General features: G+C 41.8%; 1 protein-coding gene across 11 annotated transcripts in view; it reads left to right on the top strand.

Moving 5' to 3' along the window:
- CELF2 (CUGBP Elav-like family member 2) overlaps window positions 1-26,338 on the top strand; it is a 301,179-nt gene that overhangs the window by 206,988 nt on the left and 67,853 nt on the right. For all 11 annotated transcript variants that reach the window (XM_057373031.1, XM_057373032.1, XM_057373022.1 and 8 more), the window contains exon 4: window positions 22,843-22,891. In XM_057373031.1, coding sequence (XP_057229014.1) covers window positions 22,843-22,891 — 49 coding nt within the window. The remainder of the gene's footprint in view (window positions 1-22,842; window positions 22,892-26,338) is intronic.

Raw genomic sequence — 26,338 nt, 5'->3', positions numbered from 1 at the left:
AAAACATACGGCACAAAACCACTGCACCACCGGGGCTTCATGTGGGGCTTCTCCTCTTCTCTCCCTTTCATGTTTGAAAAGGGAGAGAAGAGGAGAAGACAAGACACGGCCAACTTTGTTAAATGCAGCCTTTATCCACATGTTTTCTAAACAATCTAAATGCCCTGGCTGCACATCTCAGGCTGTTGTGGAGTGTGTAGCTGCTTGCACAGAGTCATCCTGTCCCTTCACATCATCTCTCCTCACCCCCTGCTCCCACCAACACCAGAGTTCAGAACAGCTGTGGTTRTGTTGTACAAACTGTATCTTGTGTTTTCCTGTGGTATTTTATATTTAAATTACAGGGCTAGAGAGAAGGATATCACTGGTAATTGCATGTCTTAACTGTGAAATCTTCTTGTACCACTACTTTSATTTTTTCTGCTGAACRTAGCCAAATACTTTGAGGATGGAARAGAAAAAATATGAAGGATGGAGGYATATTCCCTCTTGATGYAGGAGAAGCATTCAAGTGTATGTTTTTAGTGTTTTATGTTTTATGTTTTAGATATAAAAATAAATAAATACACAGTGTAAGTAAATAGGGCCTTGACTGGACTGGCAGTTATATGGCCAATGTCTCCTTCAGTTCCTAAGTGCTGTATGTGAAATTGGACACTATGTTTGAAAAATCATATCTGCCTAGTTCACTTCATGCAAGTGATTTCCTGTTAGGAAARCCACCTCATGTGTCATGGAAATGACCAGCATAGAGAGGTGTGTTGGACATTACCTGTGAGCCCCGCTCATTCACCGAGGTAAAGCTGGAGTCCTCTGTCACTTGCAAGTGAAAATGCTGGGAATGGTGGTAGGAAATCTGCAGAGGAAGGCCAGCCACAGGAAAATAAAAAAGAAAACTGTGACACTTCAAGTGATGTTTTCCAGCAGCTGGGCCTTGCAAGGGGCAGTGTCAAGACCTTGCAAGTGTCAAGACTCCCTGAGAGTCTCAGCATTTTAGCATGTGCCATCGTCCAGAGAGCAGGGAAAGCTCTGAGGCACAATTCCCTTTGAGACCCTTTGGAGCTCAGGCTGAATCTCAGCATCCTCTGGCTCTACAGTCCCAGTTGTTGGTTTCCATCCCCRCTGCCAGAAAATGCTGAGCCCTTGGACAAGCCCAGTTGAGTGTTGCTCCCAAACAACTCACTGGGTAATTGCTGGCCATCATGCCCTGGATCAAATGGCTCTGTGGGCTGGCTGGGCAGCATGGAGGTGATCCTGAAATGCTGGAGCAGCACCCTGCCCAGGCAGCATCCCTGAACTCTGCCACATGATCTGCACATCACCCCCCTTAAAAACAGGCAGGGTCCTTTTAGAATCACAGAGCCACAGAATCACCGAATCACAGAGTCACAGAGTCACAGAATAAGAGAGTCACAGAGTCGTTAAGGTTGGAAAAGACCTCCAAGGTCATCGAGTCCAAGCACAATGCCAACTAAACCATAGCACTGAGGGCCACATCCAGTCATTTTTTGAACACATCTAGGGATGATGTCTCCACCTGCACTTCTCTGAGTAGCCTGTGCTTGACCACCCTTTCAGTGAGTAAGTTCATTCTGATGTCCAGCCTGAACCTCCCCTGGTGCATTTTGAGGCCTGTCTGGTTGCCAGGGGGAAAAACCCAACTCTCACCTGGCTGCAAACTCCTTTCAGGGAGCTGCAGAGAKTGGAAAGTTCCCCCTCAGCCTCGTTTTCTCCAGGCTAAACAAATCCAGCTCCCTTTTCTTTGCTCTGCTCTTCCCTGAGCCCCTCCAGCTGGTTGCTGTGTTTTGAGAGTTCTTGTTTATCCCAGTGGGCGACTCAGAGGGGCAGACTCCTGCTCTGATTTCCACATGTAAGGGTGGCAAAGCTGGCTCAGCTCTGCATTGCATCCTACTTGAGCAGGGCATCATTTTCTCMCCACTTTTGCGCAGCTAATGAGCAGGCTGTAGTTAAAGATAYTAGTGTACCTTTTGATGTTTTTAAAATAAGGTTCAAAAATACAGGTTTTTTTTCTAAAGCTGTCTCTAGCTCTTTGCCATTTAAAACTTATCTTTTCAAGCTGTTTTTTTCCTGTCCTGGCTGTGAGGTTAAAAAGTTTTCTTTTAAGCAAATGTGGACATTGCATTCCCATGACTCTGGGGCTTTGGCTTTAAAAATATTCCTGATACTGCCACAGATGTTTAGATTTTACTATGAGATAAACTGTTATACTTACTTTTTTTAAAGGGAAGCCTCTAGTAAAGAGAAGCAACTTGGGTGCAGTTCTACTACTTGTCTTTCAGAGTGATTCAGCATATATTGTATAACAGATTCTATATTTTGCACGTGCAGCATACTGGCATTCAGCATTTATTGGGATACTGTTATGCTGCATCTGTGTGTTCCCAAAATAACTGCATTTAAGCACACTTTAAAGTTGTGGCACACGTGCTGGAAACGCTTCACGTTAGCAGGATTCTCCTTGTATGAATTTTAGCAATTTCTGTATTGTTCTTCTCGCCTGCTAAGCAGCTTTTACCAAATCTGTAGTGGGTAGGGCCATGTGTGAAATAGTCTCAGAGCAAATGGGAGCAATCTTCTGGCAGAGCCACTACAAGGGATGAATTTGGATCAGCTTTATTTGGGCATCAAGAGTCATCTTGCTTCCAGTGAGCAAGGCATGGTCAGTGGGAGGTTCAGTAATAAGGTGTCTCCTGGAAACAAAAGAACCYGTGCCTTCCCCTTTTGCTGTAATGCCACCATGCATCACATAAAGGCATCCTTAAATAGCCCAGGAAGAAAATCCGAGGCAAAGGCAGGTGATTTATGAGTGTAAGGTAAGGAAAGCTGGCAGAGGCAGGAGCAGGGGGCTGCAGGGATGCTGCAGCTGTTGGAACTCGTCTGTGTTTTACCTGCACTCAGGTGTAACCCACACTGCTGCAGAGACTTGGAGGAGAATAGCTCTGTCTTTGTTAAATGGCAGAGTCTGGATTATTTCTGGGTTTATTCTCTTCATTTCTTAAATGCAGACCTGCTCCATGGAGCTCGCTAAGCAGCTTTTGGATCAGCACCGGTGAACCCAAAAAAGTGGGGCTTTGGTGTGAAATTTATCCCCCTTCCAAGGCTGCATGTTCAGTTTAATTTAAGTGGTTTTTTGAGCAAAGACTGCAGTGCTATGTCTCTATCTCTGCTTTTTGCCTGGACCTCATCCTTAACAGAGACATGAAAACTCAAGCCCTTGATCTGCTCCTTTGAGCTGCACCCTTTTAGTGGACATGAAGAAAATAAGACCAGACATAAATGATTAATGCAGAATCTTGGAAGAAAATATTGCAGGGTGCCTTGCTGTTTGATTACAAGCCTTGGAATTAGTCAACATTTCCATAATTCTAAACCAATATACACCTGTTTTCCCACTGTGATGTGAAGGCACAACTTAATTTAACAGAAACCCCGCTGTGCTAAATCTCTCATTAAATACCAAGCTAGTTCTGTAATTTAAAGTTGCAGCACTACTATTTTAACTGAATTGCCTTTGTATTATAAAATTAATAAGAAGTTAATGATGCACTTTGCTGTATTCTCTCAGATTTTTTTTTTTCACAGCAACAACAACAAAAAAGAAAGATAAAGAAGAAAAACATGTCACCAGCTGACATCTCAAGGCTTTTCTGGTTTTAATCATTTTCCCGAGGATAGAAATTCATTTAAAAGATTAAAAAAAAAATTTTAAAAAACTTTCTGCACGAGTAGGATCAAACATCATCTTTTTTACTCATGATTAATATAATCTCTCTGTTAGTCATAATATTCCTTGTCATATATTGGAGCTTTTATCTTTCCCAAAATATGTATTTAGATATCACTTGTTATGTAGGATTACTACCAGGCAGAGGAGAAGATATGCAGTGTTTGAGAAATACAGGCATATTGTTATGATGTATGATACAGATCAACAGAACGGGGACAGTTCTCTGCTGTTTACTTGGTGCTGGCATCACAAGTAGCTTTTATGTGTTGCAAATGAACAACATGAATTTTCAGATGTGTCTTTTCAAACATAGCACGGGAGCAGGTTGCTGATAGCCTCATAGCTCACAGGGATGTGGTTTATATTATTCAGCTTAGAGTAAGGTTTTCTTGGAGCGTTCATTTGGATTTTGTTTTAAAAGGCAGATGGGAGAAAAGGGAAAACCTCAATTTGAATGTAATAATGATCTTGGAAATGTGCTTCTTTGGGATGAGATGTAGAACTGAGGCCTTAACTAGTCTCATCTTCATTAAGGATCTCAYGGCTTCGTTAGAGGTGTTTAACTTCTATTCCCTAAACAGAGTAATCCAATAAATTCCACCCATCTAAATTTATTCTGTACCTTCAGTTAGATGTAATAATCTTGGTTCCCCTATGCTCTAATTTGCTGCTTAGTGAAAATTGGCTTCTGTAWAGAGGGCAAACCTCAAAGAGCTGTTTTCAGGGACTGCTTTAACTGCCTTCATGGCACTGACATTTGTTCTTTATTTTAGTTTTAACATGCGTTATTTTAAAAACACAGTGTGCTCTGTTTTGCTGACTGTTGAATCTGGTAGGATTTCCTGGCAAGTGTTAAGTGCAGGTAGGTAAAACAAGAGCACTGTATGTTGGTTGGATTCTTGGACCCAAATAGCTGCATAAATGCACCTTTAATGTCATGCAGAGGCTATTTGAAGTCAGAAATCAATGGGCATCCTTTTGTAAAATCTACGCCTAAAACTCTTYGGAGTCTTTGTTCTGCATTTGAAGTTTGATTTATTGGACATGGTAAGGGTTATTTGTTTTCTTTATGTACATTTTTTGATATATCCTTCTACCTGAGGTTGTCACAAAAATAATTAACAGCCTGRACTCTGCACTCCCATGCTTTTAACAGAACCATGGGGTTTTTAACAGAATCGTGGTTCTTATTTCCAGTGGGATATACATGTTCCAAGTAGCAGCAAATCCTTCGTATTGAAGTTCTGGAATGACATTAGGACATTAGCTGTATGAATTGATTTGACTAAGAATTTAATAAGGAAGGAATAAAATTTGGAGAAAATTCTTTATATTTTAATAGCAAGGTGAAGTTTGTAGGAACTGTTTTTGTGAAATATGCATGGCTTTCTTTTTTGCCAGATGTTGTCTGTTGATGGAAACATTTTTAATTTTTACATTGTAAGAATCATTACTATTTTGGTTTTTTGGGTTTTTTTTAATGCTTTTTACGTCATAGGTAAGCAGGACTGGTGCAGAGGGAATGTTGCCCAAAGGTTGTGCACTGGCTGTAAGGAAACCTCCATTTAGGGGTGGTCCATTTAGGGGTGTAGAACATGAAAACCTGACTTTTAAAGAAGAGCTTGGGCCATTCTTCTCTTTTGGTGCCTGTTCTCAGTAGGGTCAGTTCTACCCTACCCCAGGCTGATGATCCCCAGCATGATGCCAGGCTGCTCTGGGGCTTCCYTTGTCCCTGTGGGCCAGCTCAGGTTTCACACTGGTGTAAAACACTCTTGTTCTTGCTCCGTGCCACGGTGTGGGGTTTGTCAAGGAAGCCCCACAGCCCCTCCAGGGACCTGGGGCTTGAGGGTCAGCATGGGAGAGAAATTTCAGCGCTGTGCAGAACTGGCTTTGCAGGTTATTTCACCTTCAGAACAATCTAGTTCAAAATGCAGGCACCCATGGCCACTCACTATGAAACCTCATTCACTTTCTGATCAAATTCCATTTGTCCAACAAGAAGAAAAAAACCCCAAAGATATTTCTGGTTATTWCTTTACATTGTGAGCTCTTTTCTAATGACTATCCTGGCACTCTCCTTCCTGGATTAGTGTTGTAATATCCACTTCCCTTCTCTGTTTTAAGCCTTATGGTTTGTCAGTACTRTATGAACATTATGTAAAAATTACCTGTAATAAAAAGGTAATCATCCAATATGACTTGAATAATTGCCTGAATATGATATATCAGTGACTTTGAGAGATTTTGACAAACAGAAAGGGAATTCAAAGAGCAATTAAGTTAGTTAAGRCTTTGCAGTGATTGATTTACGATGACAAATTAAACTAATTCAGTACTCATCTAGTATGGCCAAATGCTGTTTAATGAAGGATCCAAAGAGTATAGAACTGTTTAAATGATAAAAATAACCAGATGGGAAAGAGGAGAATTCCCAGGGAGCATCTGTTCCTAGGAAGTGAGCTATAAGACRTTGAATGATGTTGAGAAAGTGAATAGGGCCCATTCCTTCCTTTACAATACTATGCAAATGAACCCTCTAAATGACACACTTTGCCCAGCTCAGAAGAAATGTGGGTTTTTTTTCATTATGCAAAAACACCACTTCTACCCTTGCCACTCAAAAATAAATGTTGCACTGATTAGGTCACTTCAATGACAAGTCAGTATTTGCACTAAGTTCAGGTACCCAAGTAGTCAAGTTGAGTTTGTAACTACCATTAATGCAAAAAACAGAATGGATCACCTGCCCTGGATTTATAAAATGGAAATAAGTGACTTAGGAACCCAGTGAAATCTGTGTAAGGAGATGAATTTGCAGCTTAATGGCAGAACGGTGGATGTTGTGCAGGCACAGGGAGAGGGGAATACTAACCAAGTGAAAAGATCTTGTCTAAGTGGATCAAAACATTTGGTTCATAATTATATTGTCCCTTTTTCTCACTGAGGGATGGAGGGTCAAATTCACCTTCATCAAATTCACAGCCTCATCATTAGGGTAACTTTCTSGCATGCAAGGAGAACACAGCTCTGGCTTGTTTATTGAAAGGATTTAACTTGGATTGACCTAACAGAGCCTTCACCACTGRACTCAGTTAAGATTTGGGGTCAATGTTTCTCCTCTTGAAGCTGTTCCACTGTGAATGAAAACATCAAATTCTGGTGGAGGTGAGAGAAAACAAGGAACAGTACTTGGTTGCCTGGTACTGAGGGCAACGACTCAAGTACTGTGATATCTGGGTGTGAGTCCATGCTCCAGTATTTTATCCTTTGGAAAAACTTCAGACATTTGGAAGAGTCTCTCTAAGAGCAGGAAAATCCATTGACCAACCTGAAGCTCTGAGAGGAGRTGGCCAAACCTTGATCTGCCTTACTCGGGGTGGGGGTGATGCCCCTGTGGTGTGTCAGGAGYGTGCAGAGATTCACAGGGCATGGGCATCAGTGAGCTGGGTTAGATCCTAGACAATTCATATCATATTGTTGSTTTTCCAGCTGGGAAGCAAGAGCACATTAGCCCAGCTGCAAAAGCAGTTAGATGCACACTAGCTTTTTTAGAGAATTCTTGGGGTAGTTAAGGATTTTTTTTTTTTGGTACAGCTTTGCAGTATAATAAAATTGGGATGGAAAGTAAGTAATGTGTTATAATGGCTTGACCTCAGAAAAATTCCCTAATGTGAGGCCCATCCCCTAAAGGCCAAACCATTCTGGCTYGTGACACTAGGATTTACCTCTGATTTCCATAACTCTGACCAGCTGAGGTCATCACTTTGCAAAATCCCTGTAGACTTTTTTGTCCAACTTAGAACATCTTACTCAGGGAGGGTGGAGGATCAGTTCACAGGATATCACTTTTAAGCTGGGTACCCAAAAATCACTGACTTGGAGAACCTTTTGCTGTGCACTTCAGAATGGAAATCTCTGAAGAAAATCGAGAAGCCATCACTGGAATACTCCAGGGTATTGCAAAGCTCACCAAGATTTAGGTGGGATGCTTAGCTAAGGATAATAGCCCAGGCACTCTCTTAAACAGCTATTTATCCTCCTGCTGGTGTTAGCTGTTTTCTCTTATCTGGAACAAAAAGTACAGGTGCTTCAGTCAGCCTCATTAGCACCACGACATGAGCTATTAAAATTGTCTTCCTAATGAAAAACTAGTTCAGGGAGCCTTCCTAGCTGTCTGACTGCTCCTAGAGTAGTGAAATTAGAAAGGCAAATCATAAACCGTGTTGCAGGCATCAGGAAGCAGCATCATTAGAGGTGCCCTTGGATGCCATTTACCTGCCTTGATAGCAGAGTTTGGCACCCGTGGGTCTGAGTTATGTTATGACCRAGGAGCCTGGGCCTTAGGGCAGGTTTATAACAGAGAGATTGTTTGTTCAGCATCCTCCTGCTGTTGTGTCCAGCCCTGTGAGCTGTGCTGCTTCCTTCAGGCGCTGCTGCTTTGTGCTCCGTTGCTGTTGAAGGGATGCAGTGCTGGCTCTTTTAGTGTTTGCATTCCTGTGGTGGTGCAGGAAGCTGAGGCATCCCCAGCCATCTTCCTCCCACCTCAGCTGGGTAATGAACCACACTGGGCAGGTGCCCCGTGCTCCTGAATGGGACAGTGTGCATGGCAAGAGAGAAAACACAAGTTCTGTCTTCTCTGTGGTACTCAAAAACCCCATAATAATACAAAATACTACATAATACTACAAAAACCTGGTGAAACTGGGTGGCTTGATTGAGTCTCCTGTTCTAATRACACACTTTGGACAATCATATTCTCCCTGATTAAAAACACTCTTTGCAGACCCAGAGAGATAATTGATTTCTTGCTCATCCTCTGGAAGAAATTATCATCTTCAGCAGCTTAGTTGGAAGAGCCACTGCTTTGTCTGCTCTTCCCCTGTGCTGTGCAGAGAAATCCTTCCTCCTCTTGCCAGCAGGGTCTGCTAGAAATACCCAGGGATTCATTTGGGTGCAAGAACCAATCTGGGGTTCAGGCACGTTCACCTGATTTTCATGGTAGACATCCAAAACCTTATGAGATGCTCAAATGGGCTGTGAATTTCCACCCTGAAAAKGCATGGAAGACATATAGTTGCAGAGCTCATGTTTTAGGCTGTCAGTGTGTGAAGCAAGTGTTCAGCATCTTCTATAGCAGACAGCAAATATTATCAATAAGACAAGAGGGAAAGGTTTCAAACTGAAAGGGAGCAGGTTTGGATTAGACATTAGGAAGAAATTCTTTACTGTGAGGGTGGGGAGGCCCTGGCACAGGTTGCCCAGAGAAATTGTGGATGCTCCACCCCTGKAAGTGTCCAAGTCCAGGTTGAACAGGGCTTGGAGTGACCTGGGATAGAGGAAAGTATCCCTGCCCATGGCAGGAGGTTAAAACTGGATGGTCCTTGAGGTCTTCTCCAACCTAAACGTTTCTATGATTTTAGGATTCTGCAATTAAAATGTCAAACACCTTTTAACAGCAAAAGCACTACCAGAGTGGGGGGAAAGCTAGGATTTGTCTCACTTTTGGAACAGTCCCTTGCAGCTTTGCTGAAATCAGTAATGGCTTTGCTACCAAATGGTAGCCYGACTATCTGCAGGAGCAGAGAGAAATCATCTGAAAAAGATGCCATCATATCTGCATTTATTAGCAAAAGCCTGTWTTTATTGTCTTGTGCCAGGGAAGTTAAAAAAGCGAAAACTGCAAAAGAAAAAAAAAATCACATTGAGTTAAACAGAGTCTTAAGCAGTGGTAAACAAAATGTCGCTTCCTTTGTGGTTGATTTTTATCCAGCTGCAGCCAAATATCAAAGCGATATCAAAGGAAAGCTACCCATTAATTAATTCAGACTGACTTCACAAAGCAGGCTGGAGCTTTTGCTGATATCTGATTCTGACAACTTCCTAATCTTCACAAGTTGTCATTAAGAGTGGCATTAAAGCAGTCTGCAGTCAATCCCAGCTCTGGCCCCATTGTAACCCAGGGATGGTCTATCTGCTSTGGCGGGAGGGGGAATACGCAAGCAGGGCTTAGAATAAGAACCTTTCTTCCTTGCAAYTGGAATTTGCAATGTGTCAGGAAATCTCATTAATTCACTGATCATTCTTCCTAGGAATGCTCACCCATTGCCATTTGCAGCCATTGCAAGTTGCAGTGAGTGGGAATTTTCTCTTCTGAAGCCAAAACACAGAGAAAATGCAGAGAAAGGAACTAAAAAAGAAGCTCATGTCTGAAAGGGATAATTAGAAGTCTGGAATGATCTCTAAGGAAGTATGAATAGGGCTTTAGCACTGATTTCAAGATAGAGAACACAGGATTGTGGGCTAGAGAAAGTAGCATTGTAGGAAATTAGACACTAATCAGAGGATAAGATCAGTTTTAAGCTAAGAACTTGGAACAACCTGGTGTAGTAAAAGGTGACCCTGCCCATGCCAGGGGGGTTGGAATGAGATGATCCTTAAGGACCCTTCCAACCCAAACCATCCTGTGGTGCTATGAACTGGAAGTCTGGTACCTCCATAAGTGAAGCTCATAATCTCACCATGAAAACACAACGCTCAGTGTACCGCTGCCAGGATCTCTCAGAGGGATTTCAGCCTCGTGCAGAGATGTGAGGGATGTGATACCTTTATATTTCCATTCAGCTGTGAATGGCTCAAATGATTGAAGGGAGTTTGTTTTCTAGACCATCACTTGAGCAAGTATCCACCAGACAGCAACTAATATTATTTTGTGGCAAATTCCTGACAATACCTTAGAGGAAAATGTGCTGTGTTATTGYACAGTATATTCATTTCAAATATTGCAGAGAACACAGAGGAGAAGTGCTGTTGTGGGAGCAGCTAACCCAGCATCCACAGCAGCATCCATGAAGATGGTGCATTTATTTCCTCCAGGGCCAAGTACTGCCCAAATGCCAGTGACAAATGGAATTATTTTTGGTTTTACACAGAACCAAGGATTTACCATCATAAGAGGTGAAATAAAGCTTAGATCAAGTATCAGGGAAAAAATACCCAGTATCTGCTCAATTAGAATAATCTTCTAAAGGAAACAAAGTTAAATCCCAATCCTTATGGGTGTTTGGGGTAGGAAAGTATTAGAAAATATGGGATAGGCAGTAATCCTGTATTGGCATTAAGTCATTCGAGATGAACTACTGGATTTTTTCATCTCTATTTTCTCCGATTGCTAAGAAGTGAAAGAAATTGCTATGCTGTGTAAATATAGAATCCTCCTATTTGTACAAAAATATATGATTAACCASAAAGAAAGATCTGGCTAAGTAGGAGCTACAGTCAGTCTAAGGGCTGTGCTTACACACTCATGTCTGGAGGGCTCTGAGGGTTATTCATGCAGGCGTGTCCCTTGCCTCTTGTGACCCTGTTCATTTTGCAAAGAATGGCATGGATTTATCCCAGTTTAAAAGTGGCCTGATAGCTGACAGCCCTCGTTGTCTGCTGCTTGGCTTCCTCGCTGTTGACATGAGAGCCAAAAATAGAGGGTGTGACATGGGGAAAAATCCTTTTCTGCACCCATTCCTCTTCCCCTGTGCTTTCCTTGCCCTCTGCTRTCCTCACTGACACTGCAACAGCCCTCAGGCTGCATTAGCCCCTCTCAGACAAAGTAGCATATGCCAAGCAGCCAAGAGTTCAAGACTTCCCAGCAGCTCTAAATGCTACCTTTGGAGCAGGTAGGATGAATATGTAAGAGCTTTTAGCTGAGTTGGTTTTATCAGAGGACCTTCCTGATAGCTCTCTCCGTGGCCTCCAGCTGTTCCACCTGAAGCCATCTCTGCGAAGAGGTTTCTTTGACCTTTAGGCAAGTTGAACATAAAGATGTTACCCATGGGGCACAGTGCAGGGAAAATTTCTGATTGAATACAATAGCAGTAAAGAATAAGTAAGAGAAGCCAAGTTTTCACATATTGACATTTATAGTCAATAAATGAAGCATGTTGTTGCTTATTTTCAAGAGAATCAAGGGGCCCAGTCTCTGGACTCAGGCATTAAGGTTCAGTCTTGGGGTCACATGCTGGTTTGGAGCTTTGCAGATGGGTGGAGGCAGGTTGATTTTGGCCTTACCCTTCCTAACACTTTCCCTTTTACTAATGAAATCTTAATCACAGCTCGGTTCAAACACCACAGCCAGCTGGAACTGACTAATTCTTCAAAAATATATGTTTCTGCTAATGCTGTCCATTTATTTTTTGTTTGCATAACTTTTGAAACACCTACTGACAGAAATATTCAAATGCATTAGAATTCCTAAAGATTAGCATTATAAATATATATTGCATGTTTAGTTTGGTTACAGACCACYTTCCTTATCCCAGAGAAAGCACTGGCGGATTACATTAGCTACAGAGATGCTAAAAAAATTAGAGAGAATGAGTTCATACAAAGGGTGGTTAAAAATAATGTGGTTGCTCAATGTGACTTTTATTGGTGTTTGTGATTTCATGTATACACAACTAGACATTCGTGTTTTCGTACAGACAATGTGTGTTTGTGTGTGCTTGTGGCTGGAGAYCTGTGGCAGTGTCATTCTGTTTTCACAGATGGATCAAGTATCGAGCTATCTTTTTCATTTTCTCTCCACAGCCAGATTATTTCRCCACTGCAGACTATTGGCATAGCACTGAGAGCTTTTATTTGGATGCTGATACTGGATAGTCGTGGAAAATTCCTGTAACTTCAGCTCATGGAGAGCTTAAATAGAATTTATGAGCCATATCCTCATTTGGCATAAAATATTATGGCTCTGCTGGTTCAACAATAAAACTGCACTCCTTACCCCAGCTGATCTCAGTCAGGAGAGTAGGATTTTTGACATCTTCATTCAAAACCTCTTTTCTACATGGCTGTTTTGGCGATTCCCTGCAATATTTAGAGGCACACGTGTTGACAAGTAGTTTGGGGCGCATGTCTGGCCTTTGAAGAAATCTGGATTGGCCTGTGTTTGATAACAGGAAAGAATTTGACTGCCTCTCTGCCTTCTGGAGAGGAGGGAATTGTGAATCAAGACGTGTATTCTGAACTCAGAACTTCTCTGTACCTTTGCTAAGTGAAAAGTGAAAATGGCAGCGACCCCACATCATCAGTGCCAACCTTTTCTGTGTATTGTAGCCTTTGCTCTAATTTAAAAGGCAGAATTTCAATAGGAGTTATAATTTTGATGCTTTTGGGGCTTATTTTAGACTTACCTCAATCACACTTTTTTTAGCTATAAGATGTTCTTGCTGGTACATTGTAATGCAAATAGGAGAGCTTTCCAACAGAACTTTTTAAAAGCTTTACATTAAAAAAAAAAAAAAACCAAAAAACCATAGCCTAGAATTTGAGTTTTGTACCAAATAATAGACTCTACTTTCTGTCAGAAGAGGAGCCCAAGAGCGTTGTTGGTCAAGGTGACCTTCCATGCTGCAGAAAGAGTCAGGCAGAAGATCCACTTAGCAAATGAACAGAAAAAATCTGTGATGTGAAACTGGGGGAGTGKCTGAGGCTGGTTTCCCTCTTATGGAATGAAAGTGAAAAAATTAAGAAGATAAGTGTAGATGAGATAACACTGTGAAAGAAACAGAGGAGCCCCTGACCATGCTTACTTGCCTTTCTGAAATGTTGCTGTCGCTAGTCATTCCTTTTAAAGGGTGATTTCCTGAATTTCAGCTTGGCAAAGGTAGAGGATATTGATGGTGATAATCACATGGTGTTTCCCCRGAGATAGTTCACAGAGGAGAACAAGCAAGCACAGAACAGCGTTAAGTCTTAAAATAAAACTCCTGCAAAACAAGCRTTTGATATCCTGGTCACCTCGGTCTCTCTCAGAACTCAGTTTGTGTTTTGCATTACAAAAGCCATTGCATGTTTTTAAAAATCTTTCATTTATACTAAATTTCTTCACAGTSATTGGTAGCCTGAAAGAAAATTTATTTTATTTTTGGTTGGGACTGTGTTTTGGGGGAAGAGGAAGGATAAGGATAGAGGATTGCTTTGTTTCCTTTAATGAGTTTCTAAAAATTGTCCTAGAAGCTGATGTGGAATCAGAGGGATTTATGTAGAAAGGGAGGATTTCCTATAGACCAAGTTTGAACATTAGCACCCTAAAATGGTAACCACAGACTGAGGTACTTGAATACTTTCCTTTGGCAGCAGGAAAGGTCTTTTTTTAAAATGGGGACTTCATCTTGAGCCTTCACAGATTCTGAGAAGGCAAAATTCTCTGAATACATYCTCAGCAGTCAGTGCTCCCTAAGCAGGGAATCTGGCTTTTTCTGGGASAAATGTGAAATCTGCCTTTACAGACCATTCAAGTAAGAACAAGCCTCTGCTCTGCTGCCTTCCCCTTTTGAGATGGTTGAGGGACCTCTCTTTCATTCCCGTGGGAAGAAATATAGAACCTAGAAGATGATGTAATAGGTAGCAGGTTTTGGCTTTGCTCTGGCTCTGTTTTCCAAACACTAATCCAGGAGGAGGGGGTGTTCTCAGATTGGAGGGGAAAGTACTCCCTTTTAAGTTTCAATCTCCTGTTGACTTGTGGAAACAAAYGCCCTACTGGGGAGATGGAAGAAAGTACATCTTCAGAACACTTGAGTCATGTCCAGTGGGACACTGACTGGAAGCCTTGTGTCATGCTGGGAATTGAGTCCTGGCATCTTAGGTCATGCTGGGCAAACCCAGCCGATGCAGCACGAGGCTGTGTTCGTTGTTAGCTGACATCCCAAAGCCACAGCAGCTTGGCTGGCGTTCGGTTCCTCCAGCAGTCCTGGGTCACTGCTTCRTGTTCTTACATTACCCCTCGAGTAGGGTGTACAGGGAGTAATATCATTAAAAAAAACCCTTGTTTGTGCAGAGTACACCTGCTAATTAACATCTTACCCATACCTGATGATAAAATTACAAGATGTTGGCTTGACAGACTTGACTTCAGTTGTGGAATAACTCCAGATGCATCACATGGAGCCTCTATACCTTTTTTCCCATCTCCTTCCTCTCTGCTGCAAAGAGAGAGCAGCGGTGAGTGCCTGGCAGTGGTGTTGGGAGAGAAATCAGTCAGAGCTTGAGGAGCTCGGGCTGTGGTGCAGTGTGGGCAGCTTGGCTCGCTCCCCCAGAACACCATTCCAGGCATTCCCGCTCACAAACCTGGGCAGCGATTTTTGCCCCTCACAATTACCTCAAATGAGTGCTAAAACCTGATCAGTTAATGCCACGGAGAGACCTCTGTTATCTCCCTGCCCCACCCCACTGACACGCAAACTTCAGTTGGCAAAATGTCAACAAAAGTYATTGCTGCTGCCCGTGAGATGGATAACTCTTGCTGTTAAAATAATATCTGGTGTTTTGCTCAGATGTCTAATGGGTTTGCTTTTTAAGCATGGATGATGCAAAATATCCCCAAGGCATTATTCCCAACAAGTTATAGAATGCCACTTAATGTCTATTTTTAGGATTGAATAGGTTCTGTAAAGGCTCATTTGTTTGAAGGAAATATAGTTAATAACTTTGCTTTCCATGTAATTTTGGAGAGACAGTTTTTGGCCATACCTCCCCTCTTTATCTCCACTCTGTTTGGCTCGCCTGTGTCCGGAGTTGTTGCCATTARTGTGGGAGGTAAGAAACTAAGGAATTAAATAAATGGAGGAGAACTGCTAAAGGAGCTGTAGTAGTTATTTGCACATTAGGAAGTGAAGTTGTCACTTTTAAGATATCCAACTTTTTAATTTCTGTASGAGGCTGCAACTTTTAGAAGAGACTGAGTGCTACAGCACTAATTAGCRAAGTATGGGAGGAACAGAAGGATGTGAAGGTGACTATGGAAGGGATCACTAGAYAAATTATTGTTATTACTATTACTATTATTGTTGTTATTTTTATTTTATTATTATTGTTAAGTGCAGCATTGTTTTTAGTCTCTCTAACTAATGTTTAATTTAACTCGCATTTAGACCACGGAGTGTAGTGGATTGCAAATGACTGRGTTGGAAAGCTTCCAAAAGCCATTGAATTTCAGTGGTTTTAGTGTTCTYCAGTAAAACAACTTGTTTTAAGCAAGCTATATGCTTGTTTCTGTGCTCTAAATAGAAAATAATGATGTTATGCATTACCGCATGAACTATATTTGGCACCCACCAGCAATATTCATTTTCTCTTGCTTCTCTCTCTTCCTCCTTCCCTCCCTCCCTCTCCCTCTCTCTCTCTCTCTCCAAAAAAAAGCATGTATATATGTCTGACAGTAATCTAGGAGGCCAAGTAACAGATCACATTCTTCTCCTGCTAAAATTGTGTGAATACCTAACACAGCTTAAATCCCTTAAATTGGGATTTATGAAAAGATGACAGCAAACAATCTTCTAGCTATGCCATCGCTCAGGCCGTTACAGCAACTGCTTTACATTTATTTGTGAGAGTCTATGTGATGAATGCACATTTGTCCACCTTTTACCCGTGAATAAACGAAGGTGAGCGACTTTGACCAATGCTGGGAACCCAAAGCTCTGCCTGTGCTGGTGAAACAAGCAGGAGCATGGTGCTGGTCAACACTTTCTTGCCTGGTGTGTGGGTGTATTTGGGGGAATAACATGGGCTACAAGTGTTCCCACTGGGCAGAACGGACAGAGACATCCTGTTTTGAGTGGAAGGAGAAGTCTAGCTGTGTAAATGYGAGCTGTGCCACACCACCTCTTTTACTCACTAGTATTTATTTGGCCTCAGAGACTATCCCCAGCTCCCAGAGACGTTCCCAATGCACTAGCCAGATATTGGCTGCGTAATTCAAGTTAGTTTGACCCTAGAGAAGTCATTCTAAACAGTTCTTTTCRATAGGAAAATACACCTCTTTCACTTCTGGGAAACTTGTATTACTTGTGAGTCACAAGGGTTTAAAAAAGCAAAACCAGTTGGCAGTGAAATGATGTGAGAAATCAGTGTTCAAGAGCTTCTCTGAAAGATCCTATGGAAAAAACAGGGGAGCTAAGAGCTGAAATGAGAGGCTGGGAGGGATGTGTAGAGTTATCTGCACATAGTAATATTTCAAGAAAACAATGGTCTCTGAGGACACTGAGAMTCATTTAAATCTCTGGTGCTTATGGACTATTTTCTCTTCTTTTCCCAGTCTTTGGGTAGGTCAGTACATTCCCTCCTGACTCCCAGACTCAGTAAAAGTTCTCAGGAACCTGGCTGGTCTTGTTTTTCCCTTAAAACAACTACTACTAATTAAACTTCACTCACTAATTGGATCAGGAGCATGGAGAAAGCTTTGAATTCATTTCCAGACCAGAGTTAGGCAAAGAACATATTTTTTTCCCCATTGGTTTTCATGCTGCTCCCTCTTTAGGTGGTTTTCTTCTGAGCCCKTAGCCTGTCTGTGCTGCTCCTTAATATTTCCTTCCTCTTTGGTTTTCCTATTGATTTCAAAGAGTCTTAGAATTTATAATCCTTCCCTCCAAAAGATTGTTAGGGTTTAATTAAGGTCTGACATCTCTTCTTCTCTCTCCCACATTCTCTCTTGACATTTTAAAATTCTGAGATGTAGAAGATATGAAAGGAGTCCCCTTTGGCTTCAACAGTGATTAATGCTAGCAAGGAGCAAGTCCCAAAGTGCTAGAAATGACAAGATACATGCCAGCTGTCATAATTTAATCCTATTACTTTTTGTTTGGTTTGGATGTTACCCAAGCAGCCCAAGTTATTCAAATTTACCCTTTGCTTGGGAGCAGRTTTAGCTCCTTTTTTGTTGTGTTTCACAGAGATGTGGTCTGTGAGGGTGACAGGTAAGGGACGAACTGAGCTCGGTCATGGCTGGAAATTCACAGCCAGGGCAGATGGCAGGGAAGGGAGAAAGGGGACAGGTCTGAAAAGGTCTAAGAGCTCCAGAAATCTGCTGGTGGCTTTAAAGGGTTGTAGAAAGATGGTGACAGTAATGGTAAGGAGTCATGGATAACATCCTCCACACACAATCCCTCAACTCTGGTGGTGAAAAGTCACACTGTGCTTAACTTCAGAGGACTTTCAGGAGGTGGTATTTGACTGCCCTACTGAGCTGGGTGAAGGTGTGGGCAGGTCTGTGTGCATTTGTGGGCAGTTTTATGTGCATTTGTGGGCAGGTCTATGTGCRTTCAGAGTCCTCTCTTGCAGAGTGGCTTTTCTTCCTCAAGGCATGAGGAATGACGGGAGCATGGCACGTGCATCTGAAGGCAGGAATGGGGAATAAAAGTTGCTAATAATTGTAGTAGTTGTGTATGAAGGTGCTTCTGCAATGRACCATAAAAAAAGACTTTTCATTCTCTAGGTGGCCAGAGTTTCAGAGGTGCTGAGGGTATTCAGATTTCACAGATTCAGCACAGCTGCAGCAAAATGAGCCCATCAGCTTCTTCATCTTCCCTGAAAGGCATCTCCTGCTTTTAATCACCAAAGTCCTGTGTAAGACTAACACATTCCCATTTAACAAATCACCTCTTCTAAAGCAGCCAACACAGACTATTTAGAGTGCCAACTGCCTCCCCCTGCAAACCTTGCTTCACTCACAGAAATTGCTGTTCACAGAAGTCTTTAGCCTAACCAGAACATCTGAATGCCCATTTCTCTTCAGAAAACTGATGGAAAGCAGGTGCCCAAAAGCTGTTCCAGCAAATATATTGACAACTCTGAAATGTGATTTGAGCAGTTGCTGTCGATGCCGGGGTGGCTCGGAGTGTGCCAATCCCATGCTTGTCCATTCCTGGAGACAGCTCTTCCTCATTCACCCCTGGCACTTCAGGCTCAAGATTACACCTGATCTGGAGCATCCTTTGACTAAACAAAACAAACCGTGAGCTGATCGCCCTGTGCAGTGTGCAACCACACAATAGTAATCACAGCTAATGACTCTGCTAAATGCTAGACTGCACACACCTCCTTGTTTGGTGTTTGTTTTGTATACAGAAGGTAACATCGACTGAATAACGAGGATGCCAAGTTACAGATGGGKTTGTGGAATCGTATTTGACAGCCGATTAGAGTAATCTGACAGAAATGATGACTTAATCACCACGACAGACTCCAAATTCCCAGATAGAATTCCACCCAGGTTAATCTAATTTCCTTGCAATATTTTTGCCAGAAATAGACTCTTAGCCGGCTTGTTTTCTCCCATGCAGATGTCACATGGCTTTGACAAGAATGTAAATAGGTACTGTTATTACTGCTGAAAAGATGACTTTGAGGCTCTAAAGCAGGAGAGGTTTTGTGCCTTTGAGAGGCATTGGGTTGCTTTGCTGTGTTTTTTTCTCTAATGAAGTTTTGTTTACATCCAGCAAGATGTGCTCAGGAACAAGAGGGGAGAAAAAAAGATGTAACTGTTCAATTGTAACTCTAGGCCATGGCCTGGTCCTGCTACTGCCCTGGACATAGCCAGGAGCCAGATTCTCAATAATTTCAGGGAGATTTTCAGGGTTGCATGTTTGACAACTGTTTCTTTGTCTTTTTGGTTCCTGTGGACTGCYTCAGCAGCCCTGCTTGGGATGTGCCCAAGGAGAGGCAGTGATGTGCTTGGCCCCAGGTTTGAAGCCCTACTTTGCTGCCAGCACTGCCACAAGGCACTGGCAACCTTGGGCAGCAGGCTCTCWGCTGTAAAACAGTGGCATTGTGTGKTTTKGGCCGATGRAAAGGCAGGTCYCTSCTGCACAAGTGTGCTCAGCAGAACTCTCTGTAATTCTGACGAGGAGAGGCTGTTCCTTACAGCCTGGGTTTGATATCCCCACGCACAGTGCTTGCCTTGGGAAGCTGCCCACACTCAAAAAGAGCTGTTCTCTTTTACTATGTGCACTGAGCATAGGATGATGTTCAAATCTATAAATTACTTGCTGAGGTTATTTTTCTTATTCTTGCTTCTTTATTAATTGTAAGTGTGCATTCATAAATAGTGTATTTTCATAAGCAAAGCTTTCTCCAAGAAAAGAAGGAAATGTTTCCTGTTGTTCTGTGTGACAACATGACATACTGAGAAATCACTTACCTTGAGATCCATAAGTGATGTATAGCTACAATAACAGCTTTCTGATAAGGCAGGAAATCCTTCATTTCGGTAGATGACACGATTCTAGTGAATGGCATCTAATTTGAAACACTTTTATATCATCTATAATCTTTTGGAGGGCCTGGGAAAGCACAGCTATTTTATTATTTTACAGCCTGCAGTTATACAAGGAAGATATAAAACACACAGATTATTTTCTCTTTTGCTCATTGCAAAGTGAACAGATAGTACCTATTTAGCTTTTGTCTCTGCCCCTTTAATTTTCTTATTCAATACACACTTCTTGGAGAGTCACTCTTTTCTTTTCTTTTCTCTTTTACACCTACCTTTAAATATTTTATGGGTAGAGAGCTTATAATATGTATTGTCACGGCAGTTGTCTCTAGAGGTCAGCAATGAGTTTAATAATGAGATGCGAACCAGTGACTCTGTAAAACCCATTTCAGGTTAYAAATGGCATGTTTTATTGAATCTGGTGTTAAAGGTTGTTAACGTATCAATTGGTGATGGTCAGGGTTAAACAAGCTTCAACATGAGCCCTCTCATGTTAGGAAACTGTCAGTAAGRTATTTTTCCACATTCCTCTTCACTGAAGCCAGGTTTGTGTGTCACATCCGTTTTTCTGGGGGTGTTCTGTGGTTTAAACACTCCTGTCCTGAGCTGGATCTTTTATTAGTTTTTCAGTGATGTAATTCTAAGCGCAATGGCATCACTCCCAAATTCAGATTGATGGTGTGAAGAGAATTTGGACCACGAGTTTTTAGCAGGAACTTTTGAAATCAAGTCAAAACCCTGTTGAAGCGTTACATTTTGCCTCTTACTTCATGAATGTGTCTGATTACTGAGTTAATGAACTTGGGGTAATTATGTATAGCCAAAGAGAATGATTTTGAATGCAATAAATGTGTTTGTCAGGTAACACTGATCTTTGTGTTGTGACCATGGGCTGCAAAAATAACTTCTTCACATGAATTTTGTCTGAAGCTGACTTCTCTGGTTCAGGCAGTTTGATAAATGAGAGGTTTTTTAACCTTGTTAGAATTGCCTTTATTCAAAATATCTCCTCTTAGGGACATATAAATGCAGCCGTAAAGAGAGGTAGATTCTCTGTCTACAAAAGCTCTGAATTTGGGTTGGTTTTTCTCTTGTATTCTGCATTTTCCTGAATTCTGAATACTTGCCTTTCTTTCCTCTGTTTTCTCACCATTCTGTTGCTCCTCAGAGATATCAGTAACCTGCCACGGGCTTGTGGAGCAAGTTACACCTTTTTTTTTGTTCTTTCTGTTTTTGCTTGCTGAGTGGACGTGCTGCCTCACATTCCCATGAATTTTAAGTCTCCTGCAGTGCCCAGTGTATTGTTGATGTCAGGAAAAATGTTAAACACCAAAGAAGACAGGGAACGATAGAAGTTCCCTTTTTCCTATAAAACTGATTGAATAAGAGCAGTGGCAGGAAAGTGCTGGGCTATTAAAGTCCATTTAGGATACAAATGATTCAAAGAGAGCAGAATTGTTAAAACTGAAGCAAATTTATGCATCCTGACAACTACATCCACCTTGTGGCTTTGCCTTTCCCTAGGACACAGTGGGGAGCTGTGCAAGCAGCACAGGGAATGCATTGATTTGCAAGGCCAGGGAGCGTTCTGGACTTTGAGTAAACCTTACAGAAACATTCACAGCAATATTTTATATTTGCTAAAGAACCCAGCAACTTTCCCCCTGGTGGTTAAGTTGCTCCATCAAAAGCAATGCAGATGTGGGTTTCTGTGCTGCTTTGAAAGCACATTTGATATSAGAGCATGGATGTTCTCTCCTGCTCAGCTGTTTTTGTCTCCCAGAGTTTGTCATAACTTTTAKTAAAAAAATGGAATTGCCTCTGACATTTTCAGGCAATACTCAGCTGTGCTGCAYTGAAAAATGATAAAAAAGTAGAGAGAGCATACATTTTTTTCACCTGTTCCCGTGAATTGGTAAGGAATTGCTGAGGAGAGAAAAGGCAGTGGCCCTGCTGCTGCCGGAAGGTTTGTGCGGTTGAATTCCAGCAACTATGCAGAGCCCATGAAAGAAAATAAAAATGGGTGGTTTTTTTGCAAGCTTAAACATCTCCCACACTGAATCTCAATGTGAGGTAAGTCCTGGAGGCTTTTGAGGAGCTGTAATAAAATTTCCCTGAACACACCACAGTGGCCAGAGGCTGGCTATTAAAAATGTCCTGTGGAAAACTCACCCACTCTGATCAGAGGGAGCACCAACTGTTGTGGTGTTATTGTGGTGTTATTATTCCTGAAAGAACAAAAAAACATTTGTAGAAATTTTGTTGGCACTATCAACAATTCAGTGTGGGAGCAGCATCATTCAGTAGAGAAAGCTGAGGACACACCAGACCAAGTGTGCCAAGGTGGGATTTCAGCATGGAACGGTGCACACAGGGCTTGGTTTCCTTTGCAGCAAGAGGGAGACATGGATGGAGGAAGAGACTGAAAAGGAAAAAGGATTTGGAGTGTTTATGGAAACCAGAATTGTTTTACGTTGTGGTGGAAGCTTTACAAATGAATATATATTGTATTCTGATGCAAAAATATGAGATACTGAACAGTTATAGGAAGCTATTTTAGGAATCAAGATCCCTTCTCCAGTCCCGAAAGAATCAGCAGAGTTTTTTAATTACAAGCAAAGTTCATTTGTCAAACTCAACCCCTCTGAGTGTGTTTGAAATGCTTGCTGGTTCTTAAATTACTTGAAAATTCCATCATGGTTTTGGCAGTGGTTGAGCCCAAGGAAAAAAAGTTGGTAAAACAGAAACCAAGCAKGCCATAAACTAATGAGGGCTGTAACTTTAGAGGTCTTCTGAAACTAGATACAGCAAATTAAAGGTTTATATGAGTCCTGTGGGCCCAATGATCTTTTTTTTTAATCTGCCTCATTATATAATACTCCTTTACCATTTTATTTTTTCTTATAAGCCTATAGTACAGTGTTATTTTGAATTTATATACTTTTGACATGTTTAGTATTAAATCGGTCTCTTTTTAGCCCTTCATTAAAAACATGATTCTTGWTTTTTTATGACTATCCAACCTGCCTTACTCTCTTTCATTTTTTTTTAGATGCATCATCCTATTCAGATGAAACCTGCAGATAGTGAAAAGTCAAATGGTACGTGTTTAATTTATTTTTACTTAATTGTGTCTCTTTCTAAACTAAAGTAAACACAACACTATCAGAGTTTTTGTTTTAGTGCTTTTGTGGTGAAAATGTCAGGCAGCTTCCCTGCATCTGACATGTTGGAAAGCTGTTGAGCTGCTCTGAACTCCCTTTTACCTTCTGCTTTGAAGAAGGAAGGAAATGTCCGCAAAAAGGGTCTCCCTTGTTCRTGCTGTACGTCATGGTCCACCTCACTGCATGCATCCTTCCCTTGGGTTCTCCTAACAGTGAGGAAATGCGGGAGCACCTGAGATTGATAAGATGGAGGTAAAACGTTAATGCTGAAAATTAAAAATTAAAGAAACAAAAAGGCATACTTGTGTTAGCAAACTATGTAAGCACGTGATCGGCCTTAAACATATGCCAAAACTACCTTTTTATAGAATGATGCTATTCTGAATCTGAGCCAAGTTTAGGTTTTAATCATATGCTTCATTATGAGCTGGGAAACCCACTTTGGAGCTCTCTGTGTACTTATTCCTCACAACGATTGAAAAATGAATGTTATAAAGACAGTAATATCCATTTGGAATACTAGGGTACTGCCTAAGTGGATGTATATGACATGCAAAATAGGTGGCAGGCTAAATCTATTAAACATGCCAGGTTTATATATTCAGGGAAATAAGATAATCGAATGGTAGCGCAACTCGGCGGCGTGTGATTCTTTAAAAATATATACGTGTGTGTTTTGCCCCTTGATTTGTTCCTGTAATTTTCTAAAATATATGTTAAAGATATCATCTGCCTTCTTAGATTGCAAGAGCTTCATTTTCCCACAAGGCCCACATAATCAGAGCTGGTTCCTCCAACAGGCATCTTTGCACCTCATTAATTAGTAATCAGGGCAGAAGCCGTGCACTTAGAGATCTACATACCTGCAAATGTAAATTATGATTGGGCTCTAAATCTCTCCTCAAGGCTTTTTTAAGGCTTCTTTTTCTGCTAATTGTAGTGCATCCCTTTTTCAGACTTCTCTGAGGATTACGAAGTTTGGAAGGAAATTAAAACTTCACATTATGCTAGGTTTCCCATTATGACAACTTTCCAAACAAAAGTGGCCATGAGCACGGGAAGTTTGAGCCGTCACCCATTTGTAGGAGAGGAGGGTTCTCTYTTTCAGGTGGGAATCACAAAATCATTGAATATTCTCAGTTCTCCTTGAGGGAAAATCCACAAGGATTTTCAAAATCTGGTTCCTGGCCCTGCACAGGACAWCCCCAAAAATCCCACCATGTGCTTAAGAGCATTGTTAAAACACTCCTTGAGCTGTCAGGCTTGGTGCTGTGACCCCTGCCCTGGGGAGCCTGTTCCAGTGCCCAGCCACCCTCTGGGTGCAGAACATCTTCCCAGGGAGTTTTAGCAGTGATTTCTTGCTGKTTTTGATTGCTGAGAATAGAGGACAAAGCACCTGCATGGGCAGAAGGATTGAACTTCCCAGGCCCTGCTGCAGTCGAGGAGAATTTTGGTGCTGGAATTCAAACTCTGCTCCCTGGTGTTTAGTGCTAGCAGTGGGCACAATTATCCCTTARGCACAGGAATACTGGCCTGAACCCTCTGAACTAAGTATGGCTCTGTGGGTTGTGCTTTCAAAGACAAATTTCACCKCAATTTCCTTGGCAAATTAGAAAAATAAGAGGCAATGGGCCAAAATTGACTCCCAGTGAGTTACTTGTTCATTGCCTGAAGTGTTTCTTTCTAAAGGAGATTGAACATATTGGAAAAACACTGTGGGGAATTGTGCAAATTCTGTCTTTCTCTGCAAGTAGCACCTGCTTGGAAAGCAGGGTAGGTTGGCTCCTGGCTGCTGCTGTTAGTCTGGGGTTATCTGCATGAAACTCCTGTCTGCACTGTGGGAACACTCTCTTATTTTCTGGCATCTATTCCAAGCATGAAAATCACGAGGTATTGTGGGGTTTTGATTTTTTTTTTCTTGCCTTTCTTTGTATTTTTTTGGGGAAAACAAATTGTCAGTTCAGGGGTTCCAACTGTCAAATTAAACCCGTTTTTAAATTTAGACTCCTGAAGGGTGTGGGAACTTCTGATAGGCATGTTCAAGGGGTGGTGAACTATTTGTTTTTAATTGAGTGGAGAAACAGAAGGCAAAGTAATACCACAATGATGGCAATAACGGTGCAGCTCCTCAGAAAGGCAGGGCGTAGGTGTGGGGCTCGTGGAGTGGGTGACAGTTTGCAAGCAGCTTGGAGACCAAGAAAGAGAAAAAGCAGCAGCGTGGGGGATATGGAGGCTTTTTTGGCAAGTGTTTCCCACATGCTCCAGGCTATCCATCTGAGGAGGTATATTATCCATGCCAACAGCAAATTGTACCTCTTCAACCAGATTGTTGAGTTCAGAGGGGAAAAGAAAGAAGGCATGCCAAGGCATCTTGGTTTGCAGATCTGTGGTGGTTGAGCTTKTAAAGACTACTTGAAACTTTTGGATTTCCGAGTTGTGGGAGGATCCCAGTAGATTTTATAGGTAAAGTGCTGTTTCTCAGTTTACAAAGAGGTTAAAGAAATTCTCTTGGTCAAAAATTTGTGGAAAGATGTGTAGGACAGGCTGAACACTTTACAATTTTTCTGAGCTTGTACAGGTTTGTGAAGGACTGATAGACCTGCTCGAGTTTCATAGGAAGGAGGGAGAGGTCCTCTCCTTCAGTTTACAGAGGTTTTCAAAGAACAGTGTTTGCTGTGTGATAAAATGTCATCTCCCCATATTGAGTCCCTTGTGAAAAAGGTTTGAATGAGCATCCAAGCCAGAGAGTACCATGGTGAAATCTCCTCCTTTTCCATCACTGTTCCTGCCCTCAGATGTTTGCATCACTTCCAAAACCTGTCCCTTGGCACCAAAGGCCAGGCTCACCTCATAGAAATTGGGAAGTGGGTGTGGAAGGGACACMTCCTGCACACCCAGACCAGGTTGCTCAGAGCCCCATCCAACCTGGCCCTGAACACCCCCAGGGATGAGGCATCCACAGCTTCTCTGGGCAGTGATTCCTTCCCTGCCTGCAGTGTGTCTGAGTCGTTTCTCTGCTCATGCAGATCAAGCAAACCTTATCTCTTCCACCAAGCTTTTAGCAGCTAGAGTTGATGGGGCAAGACTTGCCCTCAGATCTAATTAATTTGTCTACCCAGGAGGACTCTGAAAAGCTCCTTATTGTTAACAAATGAAACATTTCTGAAAGATTTTCAGATTATGAATTTTGCAGTGTGTTCTGGTCTGATTACCCAGGAGGTCTGGTCTGATCACCTTTGTGCAGGTTGTTTGAACCTATCTACAAAGTTTTGGTTAAGGATTTTCTGCCAAAAAAGTGTGATTTCAGCTTTGAAGGCAGCACCATTACTAGATTCATCACTCACAGTATTTATCCTTTTAAGGACATTTTCCCTTTTTCAAACA

This window comes from Malurus melanocephalus, unplaced genomic scaffold (genome assembly GCF_030028575.1).
Source record: "Malurus melanocephalus ecotype Western Australia unplaced genomic scaffold, MMel_1.1 scaffold_183, whole genome shotgun sequence".
Lineage (NCBI taxonomy): Eukaryota > Metazoa > Chordata > Aves > Passeriformes > Maluridae > Malurus > Malurus melanocephalus.
This window is presented reverse-complemented; position numbering and strand designations above follow the sequence as displayed.